At 29.3% G+C, this 10,152-nt stretch overlaps 1 protein-coding gene across 1 annotated transcript; it reads right to left on the bottom strand.

Annotated features, from left to right (window-relative positions):
- Positions 1-582: 582 nt before the first annotated feature.
- CtsL4 (Cathepsin L4) lies at positions 583-9,015 on the bottom strand. Its single transcript, XM_018542514.1, has 5 exons — positions 8,881-9,015; positions 8,248-8,424; positions 7,438-7,797; positions 5,565-5,725; positions 583-778 (listed from the first exon to the last, which is right to left on the bottom strand). The coding sequence occupies exons 1-5, from the start codon at positions 9,013-9,015 to the stop codon at positions 583-585; spliced, it is 1,029 nt and encodes a 342-aa protein (XP_018398016.1).
- Positions 9,016-10,152: the final 1,137 nt, after the last annotated feature.

Here is a 10,152-nt window from a genome sequence, read left to right as displayed (position 1 = left end):
TTTTACAATTTCCTTTTCTCACTTCGAAAAGTACGTAAGAATGAAATAAGAAAATCTATATGGAATGGAATATCTTATAAAAAAAATAAGAAGGTATAAACTGCATCTATATATACAAATATGGCTTGATATTCAATACAGTTCACTGTTTGTAAGTAGGTTATACGGATTATTAAATCTTCACTGTATTTATGTAAATATTATAAAAGTGTCTCATATTTTTTATTAACATTCAGAAATATTTCATACTTTAAATCAAACAGTTTTCAATGTTGGACTTAACAAAAATAATAACACTTTCCAGACAATATGCGTGTCTAAAAGACGTCATAAAGATATTTTTTGGAACATACATATCTAAAAAATATCTGTGAAAGGTAAAACATTTTTTAGATATTATATTATGTATTGTTTGGGTTGTACCTTAAGAAGATACATTGGGTTATTGCGCTGAATAATCGTCATAAATAACTGTCTATTGTATTTTTATCGCAATTTGTTTCGAGTCAGATATAGAAATTAATGTACATATTTTTCTAAAGTACGTCAAAGTTTTTCGATCATATTCGAGAGAAATGGTTCTCAAACTCTCACATAAGCAGCGTAGTTCGCTACACCGCAACGATTCTTGTGTCTCGCCAGTCGCATGTAGCCGTTTTCACCCCAACTATCACCCCACCAGTTTTTCAAGATCCACTCGCTCGGTGTATATCCGACGATAAGCATTGCGTGATTCACCATGTCAGAACTGCATCGATGATCATCGTAAACGCCTTTGCTACAAATAGAAATGTTAATTAATATTTAGAACTTTCTCATGAAATTTAAAAAAACAATGTGCTATTGCTAAAATATAAACATGATAATTATTATTAATAAATTAAAAATTGAACCACACGCCAATATTATTTTCTTAAAACGCAATCTAATAAAAAATTAGAATTGAACAATTTGTTTCATTAATGAAGCAAAACGTTTTAACATGCGTTAAGTCTGCTTCCTTATTTAAAAATTGACACAACTTAAAAACTTAATTTTTAAATTATATTACGTGAATAAGTTAAATAAATACTATCCTATAAGTGAACTAACTTATCATCATAAAAATCGTCAATAATGTCATATCAAAAACAGTTTTTAAAAAAAATACTAAAATCATTACAATTAAAAAAAGATTAGTTTTTTAACGATGAAACGAAAATGACATTTGTGTGATCGTGTTAAAAAAAATTTTTTTTTTCCTCATACTACTTGACTTTAAAAAAACCTTTTTTAAAAAAGAAAAAATATTTCATGTCCAATTTTTGATTAAAAAGAATTCAATGCCTTTTTTATGTACTTGGCGTATATATTTTCTTTTTTTAAAAAAGTTTTTTTAAAGGATTTCACTGCTTTTTGTAAATTTACTTTTCAAACTTCAGTTACAAGTTATTCATATTAAAAAATATTAATATTAATCGTACTATTTCAATCCCTTAACGATTACTGGAAAGTTACTTTACAGAAAAAACAGTGGTAACAGTAACGCAAATAACATCTTATATCTTAAGAAATAATATACCTTGAAAGCTTTAAATTCCTTTGTTGCTTTGTAGTCTGTCCTTCTCTACTTTACTTTTTAATAAAATGCAAAATTTTCTCTCTTTTTCTTTTGCTATTACTCTCTCTATACTAATCTTCTCTTATTCTTATGTAATAAATGCCACACTTACAATAAAACTTTAGTTACATACACATATAAAAAATATTAATATTATATCGTACTAACTCATAATCAACTTAATGTTATAATAATATCTCATTTTTCTTTCTTTGCACTTATACGTACATACGTATTGTATGTATTCAATTAGCGCCACTTCAAAACTGAAAGATATCGATATATGTATATGTAATGTTATCTTCTCTTGTTTATTTCAGTTGTCGCACAAGATAGTATGCAAAGTTTAAATATACTGTATATAAATAGTAGTCGTCATCGTCGTTCCGGGATGTTCCGCAACGTCCCGCAACGTCCCGAAACGTCCCGGAACCTCCAACAACCTTGTTCTTTACAAGAAACAGACGAATTGTAAATTAATGAGTCCATCTCAGGCAATTAAGACATATTCCAACAAACTGTTTTTGTATCGCAAGTAATATCACGATTTACCAATTATTTAAATTTATAGAATTTATACGTGGAACAATTATAACATGATATTATAACAATAATATTATACAATTATCACGTTTTAGATAATTATAAGGACTAATATTTAACACACCATTTTATTTTATCCTTGTATTATTATATTTCGCATTGTTTTAATTTTATTGTATACGGAAAATGACCACATTTACGATCGAAACGTCTATTGTAAATATGTAATTGTACTTTAATAATATAGATAACTTTCACTAATATGATCCAGTGTGTGGCAAGCGCTTGGCCTCTTATTTTCTTTATTTTTAAGTCACTTAAATTTATATATTATTTATTATATATAAATAAATAAATAAATTTAATTAAATTAATTTATTTAATTAGTTTTTTGTCAGAGGGACAATTGCTTGTCACATTATTTTATTAATATAACGTTAATTTTGTGTCCTTATTAGTACCACAGGGATACATCACAAACGATCTTCCAATCGCTTGATGAGCTAAATTGTTCTCTCTGTGGAAATACTCAACGTTTTAGAACATAACAATCCATCATAGTATTTTTCTTGTTTTTTCTGCGTTAACTAAAGATGTTTTACTGCGTTAATTAATATTTATATGTACATCTGAGGATGGCTCGAATATGCAGCCGAAACGTTATGATTTGACTTCTGTTTGCGTGCGCTTTTAAAGTGTGAATTTTAGTTTATTGATATTTTATTTTAATTTATAATATATTAAATGTTTTATTAGTTCACACAAATAATATTGACTCTTAATTGCCTTTTTATTTCATTGACAATTTTTAATACTAAGAGTCCTGTATATTCGTTTTATTTTAGATTAATTAAATAATTAATGTTTTAATTTAATTAATTTGATTAGTTTGTTTAATTTTTTATTTAATTTAATTTAATTTTTAATTTATTTTTGAATATAGACATTGACGACATTGTGAACAGCAGCTTATTGGACAAAATGCTTTACACGTTGTATATGTGTCCCTTTTCAGGACTCGGTCTCTATATCTCGCTATCGGCTGCACTTAATGTTATTCGGACCGGTCGCAATCGAAAGATACCGATGACATTATATAACAAAAGTGTTTTTAGATTTTAAAATTTTGGTTTTTATTTCTAAGTAATTTTAATCTAAAGTTTGTCGATGTCAAAACTCCAGCTAAAGTTAGTGGTCGCAAATTTGGCAGTGACCTGAACGTATACACGATGACATTCACGCGTCAAGCGATCATGTCAAGCGGTTGTATTTTTATTTCATGCACTTGGCGTCGCGACGCTACCGCGTCGCTTGATTAGTCAATAATATTTTGTTAAGTTAAAAAAAAATAACTCTTTATCTTTTTTGAGGAATTTAATTTTTTAGTTGTGTTACTTTTAAGTAAGAAAGCGATATAAAAATTAGTGTAAAAAAGGAAAAGGAAGAAATACACGCGCGAAAAATATGTTTTTCAAGAATATTAAAAGATATGAATCCTCAATTCTAAACTTGTGAACTGTGAAAAACAATATACACAAGAGCACACAATTATTAGATGTTTGCATATTGATATCCCGTGTTTTTGATCAGCATCCTGTATTTGTTGCAAACTTGTGGAATAACATCTCGGGGCATTAATCGTTTCCCGTTTACCACGAGTGCCAAACAATTTCCATGATTTTTATGGCAATTTATTATTCACCGGAAATGAGTTAACAATACGACAGGAAATAGTCGCGCCTTGGCATTGTGAAACCTTTAGAATAATACGAATTCAATATGACTGCCTCGGTAATTCGAACAAATGAGAGTTGTCAGCGAAATGCTGAAGGTATGCTGAAGGTATTCGGGAAAAATCTCCAATCGTTTTTCGTGTGTAAACATTATACTCATAATATCGAAATTTTAATCATTCTACCAAAGTAAGGGCATCCGCAAGATTTTTTTAAAAGAAGCAGATTAAAGAAAAATCTTGATCTTAACAGATGTTATGAAGATTCCTGAGCAACATTCATAATTTTCGCCATTGTTTGCGCACTTTAGGTAATGCTAATACTGGCGAACATTTTAAGCTTTATAACTCGAAAAGTATATCATGGAAAAATATTGTATTTTGAAAAGGTCTCAAACTGGACTATGATAATAAAATGCAATAAAATCTAGAGAGTTCCATTTAAAAAATTCTAAGTGACCTTGCCCTGACGTTACCATCTAAGATCAAACTAATGGAACCCTCTTATGTTCCCTTTTAAACCTTACAACTTTTGTTTGAAACGTTTTTCCGTATATTTTGTACATTTCAAGATATTTCGATGTTCATGTTAAAATGGAACATCCTGTAAATGTACACAAATTTATTACTATTATTTTGAGAATTAGAATATTCAACAAATGTATACTTTTTGCTATTGAAAGCTTTCTCCCTGCGACAAAGTAAGTGTAAGTAAAAAAAGAGAAATTATATTAGAAATGTCGCCCATGGAGGAAAATGCTCTCTCTCTCTCAATTTCCCCCCTTTCTGGACGTCCATGTATTAAAGAGTTAATGAGAGGTTATAGCCACTTAAATAATTAAATTATAATACATATTTAAACAAATAAGTTAAAACTCTTGAAATTGAAATAAATTCAAAATTAGAATAGAATTAATAAGTCTAGCATGAACGACAATCCGCATATAATAATATGTAATTATAAAAATAAAAGTACATCATGGAAATAATATGTAATTAATTATTATTATTATAATACACTTATTATTATTATTATTACTATTATTATTATTATACTTATTATATAAGTAATTATTATTATACACATATTATCTATTTTACTATAAAATAATATGTAATTATATTATTATTAATATTAATTGCACTAAGAAAAAAAAAGAGAGAGAGAGTTAACTAAATTAAAAAAAATATTTTTTTGAATAGAGTCTTATAGCCGAATATTTACTAAATGTAAATATACTTACACTTATTAAACAGAAATCATTAGTTTGATTTAACTCTTTATTTATATGTACGTATAAATATTTATGAATATTTAATAAATTCTTTTTTCAGTGTAACACATATTTATTACTGAATTACGATCAGCGATTAGCTATCTGAGAGAAAAAAACTGTTTATCATTGTTACTTTTTGGTTATCGGTAGAATTTTTTTCGAATTGACACCAAATGCATCGCAATTGGCGCTGTTAATTTATTCTTCCTAAGTCGATCCATAAATGCTCAAAATTATAATGTGAATGCAATATTCATGCAGGTTTGCACAATAAATAGCAGATGTCTAAAATTATCGCATATTTCTTGAATATAACACATTTGTCTCGGCGTCTCGCGCATACATCATTTGCTCGTTAGTGGCAATTCGCGCGGACAGGTTTTTTCTGTCCAAATAAAAATATGTTACTCACTGATAAAGCTGAAATGTCTTTGGGCTGGCATTTATAGAGACGGCTACGGGACCGATTGTCGCCACTGCTATTTCCAGAGCTTTCTCGTCCCGCGCCGGTAGAATTGCCCATGAAGTTATATTGACAACACTCTGGTCCTTTTTAAATCTGCATTCCCCTTGCTAGAATAATTTAAATTACAGTTGTTTTTCATTCCATTTACTTGAAACTTTCAAAGAATCTTCTTCTTTTAATTATTTAAAGAAGTAGCGATTTTACGATTAGTTTTAAACTGTTACTGTTATTATGTTTATGCAACATTTTTTTGGTCAAAAATGATTGTTTTCTCTCAAATGTTCATCATTTTCACAAAAATGTATATATTTGAAAATTCCTATGTACTTCTTTAGTAAATATTACGTAAAACATAAAAAGTTCTCTTGGTTTTTTATTCTAGGTCAAATTGTTTCGCATAGTAATTTTGTACGTCAATTAGGTGTTCGATGAAAACCAACCTATTTTCAATCAACTGCAGTGGTGCCATTTGCTTTAAAAAAATTAAAAAACATTTTTTGTATACTTCAATACATGTACAATGAATGTCTCTTTATAGACTTTTAATTTATATATCCTTTTCGCACAAAAAAATTTTCTCCAAAATATGTAGCCTTCTTTGTAAGAGTTTAAGGCAGTGTAACCCCTTAAAATGTTTCAAGCATTTCAAAAATAAACTTTTTTTGAAGTTTATAATTATAAGGTTAACTTATCATAACAGGTTACTATTGGAGATTATCAAGGTTATTATTGAAATAGTTATTTCCGTTGATATTGCTAACATAAACTACTTATTGTAAAAATGTACAAAGCTATCTAATTTCCGAGTACTGTAAATATGATTGAGAGATTTGTTTAAAAAATCATGATAAAGTAAAAATGTAGATAACTTTCAAGGAAAACTGGGACAGCTTTACATTAGGAACTGAATGAGTTTCATTCGTAATCAAAGTAGTAAACATGCATAAGAAATACCAAAATGTCAATAGAATATAATATCGCTTATATATAATTCGAAGAAATGGATTTAATAGAAAAAGATTGATAATAAAAATGTTGTATATTATTGTTGACGCCATTAAATTGGAGCATATCAGTTATACCCGATTGCATCATTTGAACTTCGTATTCATGACATCGTAGTTTTAAATTAAGTCAACCAGATAAGCGCATATACTTCTTATTACGAGTGAAAGAGTAATAGTAGCACACTTTTTTAAAATTCTATGATACATTCGGCCTTCGCACTGCTCACTCGTATAAAGTGAAGAATATTTACTATGTATTAATAGAAGAGCTTGCAGAGCCATCGTTACGGAATCATTCATATTGGAAGTTTGTCACGTTATACTGGCATAATTCAAATTCTCTTAGTCGAAATCTTCCACAAATTTTCTGACATTTCTGACTGGTGGATATCCGCAAAATAATGGAAGAAACCTTGACGTTTGCCTCTTTATTGCGATAATTAAATTCGCACTGTCAGCACCTTCGCTCGTGCTCGCTAATAATGCATCATTATGCATTATGGTCACACTAAAAATCCCGAAAATCAAGTTTCTCAATTTGTCATTACAATTTACAGCGTTGTTATTCTATAAATTTTTATGACTGATTAGATCATTGATCAAAAAAATTTACGTAATTGTCAGGAAAGAATTTTTTAAATAAGAATGCAGAAATTCTTTTTAAACTTCAAGGTTTAAACTTTTAAAGGATGTCGAATATTTTATAATGCTCTACAAATGTGAAAGCGACTTGAGAGTTGCATTTTATAAACGGATGCCCTGATGGAATATAGTGTATGTATGTCCGACAGATGGAAAAGTGTAGTGCGTACCTCGCCGTCGTAAGGATACGTGGATCTAGCCATGAGACCTTTCGACTTTTCCAAATATTTTAAAGTGTTCCTGAGGGAACCGCCGGTGCATCCAAGGTTTCCAGTTATCGTGCTGCAATCTACCAGCTGTTGTGCGCTCACAGGTAGTAACATACCAGTTTGTTTAAAAATCTGTCCTTCTATACTTTCCGCGATCGAGTAAGCGTAACAACTCCCGCAGCTCCGTTGGTTCACCGGCGAAGTGACGAAACCGCATTCACGCCAATCCAAACTTACTGGTATATCGCGAGAATCCTTTCGTGCCCCCGATACTATCGGTTCGGTCGGTAGTCGACGTCTTCGACTGGGTATCAGTTTCACCTGACATGAAAAAAATTGGTAGAAGGAGAAACTGTCAAAATGATTTTTTTTAGTGTCGTTCGTATTTTGTGATAAATTATATATTATTATAATATTTGTAATTGAGGTTTACGATTTTAAGAGTACGATTACTTGATGATCAAAGAAAAGAGAGAGAAAAAGACATAGATACATAAAAAGGTTTATTAATATTCTAAGACAAATCTTCCAAGAACTATAAAAGAATGACAAATAAAAAAAAATAGAAGAGAAAAAACGTGCTAACAGAAATAATATAAAGAAACAAAAATACAAGAATAAAAGCAATGAACATAAAAAAATTATGAATAAAAAGGAATCGAAAAGATAGCAGAAAAAATTGTAGGAGAGAGAGAGAGAGTGTGTGTGTGTGTGTGTGTTAAAGAATTAAAATTAAAGATTTTGGAATGAGGTGTGCTGTTAATTACAAACCATTTCACGCATATACTGTCGAGTGCTGAGATCGGCAATATGATTATCCCGCAGTGTATAACTGTGATGCCCTGCGGCAGCCAATAGATTGTGCTTATAAATCTCCACGAGATTCTGCTCCCAAGCTATTCTTCTGGCGTTTTCCAGATTTTTTGCGTATGTCTTATTGAACTGTGTCTGTTCAAACATTAAAATAAAGCATGTTCTACATGACATATTTTGGACGAAGTTTATCTTATAAATCAATTTTGCAACTGTATTTATAAAACATATGTTCTTGTTATTATTACGTAAATTAAGTCTTAATGAATTTACAGATTAATTTTATTATTGTTATTGTAATAATCAATTAATGTCAATTGGAATATGTTTTCTTATAGCGTATTAATGTTTGATATACTCACTATTAAAAAGTAATATAATTAAAAGAAACTTTTGTTACATCACATAAATATTCTTAAAAATTGTTGTTTAAACATCAATTAATAATTATATGTATAATTTTCACAAATAGAAATTAAAAATTACAAGAGTAATTTTTAATTAAAATATTTAATCTCTCAATAAGGAGAGAATACAAAATTAATATTCATAAAATTATAGCCTCAGGTTTTTATTTTAAAGACATGTTACCTTGTAGACTTGCCAATAATCATTGAGCTTTTCCGAGATTTTCGGCGATAAGGTATCCCCATTGAAAGCCTGAATCACGAGTGCCGCAGGCAAGATTAATATTGAAAGCAGCGTCGCACATAATCGCGAGCACATGGCGACGCGCGGCGAATAATTTACAGTCCTTAATTAATTCGCGCGACAGACCCAAGCGGTAACTATCTTGACGTACCTTACGATACTGAGGTCATAAAGTGTAATAATAACGATCAGTGTCAGCGCATTCTGTGAATTACATCATCGGACAGTCGCTCACGTTATGCTGATGTATGTTTATTTCGTCAAATAATAATTATTTTATATTCCATGTCATGTTTTTTGCTGGCGTCTCTACTTTAAATGATCGTTATTTGTATCGCGTTTTGATATATGTAACTGAACAGTTTTTATTGTTAGAATAATTATTATTTGGGAAAGGAAATAGATTGCAATTACTGCAATATATTACATAATAGGGATCAATTTAAACAATCGAATGTGTTTTTCTGATAATTTGAGAGATTCTTGTTTTGCCAAAACAACGTTATTTAAAACATGATATGTTACATACGGTAATTTAATTGATTAAATGTACTATACAATGATTAACTAACTGATTCAAGGAACGTAATCGACAAAAATGACCTCTTGTTCGCAAGCAAAAAAAAAAAGAATTTGTAACGATATGACTAACGTCTCTTCTTAAACAGTTTTATGGCTGGTAAGATCAGTTTTACTAAGGTAAGTCTCCATTCGAATATCATTTTCACTTGATCTTGTTCAAAATTATCGTTAGATATGTGTCTTCGTCAGTGTCTACAGATTAGATTGAAATGATCTTTAGACATTGTGACGAACACAATAAGAACAATAGTTCTCATTTACCTGTTATTTTTGAATATGTTATTTTAATATTGAGAACTATATTATAATATTTATTGTTATTAAATGTGATTAACATTTTATTCATAGCTTGAAGGAGAAAAATTATATAAATTTTTAGCTTTCGCTAGAAATTAAGATATTTTAAATAGATTTATAACGATTTTTGTCAATAAGTTACTCAAATGAAATATCGCTTTATAAGCTTATAAAAGTCTGCGTTCTATGTGATGCAATTTTAGTAAATTTTTTGAAAATCACACAAAACGCTAGATTTCTAATAATTTATTAAAACGTAAGTATTTCAACAGAAAAACATGCTCGTGTGTCGCTGGCTTTATAGATTGATTCGCGTTGTGTAAAATCTCTAAA

Source organism: Cyphomyrmex costatus, unplaced genomic scaffold (assembly GCF_001594065.2).
Source record: "Cyphomyrmex costatus isolate MS0001 unplaced genomic scaffold, Ccosl1.0 scaffold332, whole genome shotgun sequence".
Classification (NCBI taxonomy): domain Eukaryota; kingdom Metazoa; phylum Arthropoda; class Insecta; order Hymenoptera; family Formicidae; genus Cyphomyrmex; species Cyphomyrmex costatus.
The sequence above is the reverse complement of the archived record's forward strand: the minus strand, read 5'-3'. Positions and strand labels throughout refer to the sequence as shown.

What these genes read in the sequence shown, in the direction of transcription:
- CtsL4 (XM_018542514.1), bottom strand. Translation starts at nt 9,015, where the DNA reads ATGTGCTCGCGATTATGTGCGACGCTGCTTTCAATATTAATCTTGCCT. An exon ending in CGTATCCTTACGACGGCGAG is followed by an intron (nt 5,726 to 7,437) that starts GTACGCACTACA and finishes AAATTATTCTAG; the next exon opens with CAAGGGGAATGCAGATTTAA. An exon ending in AAGACATTTCAGCTTTATCA is followed by an intron (nt 779 to 5,564) that starts GTGAGTAACATA and finishes TTCTATTTGTAG; the next exon opens with CAAAGGCGTTTACGATGATC.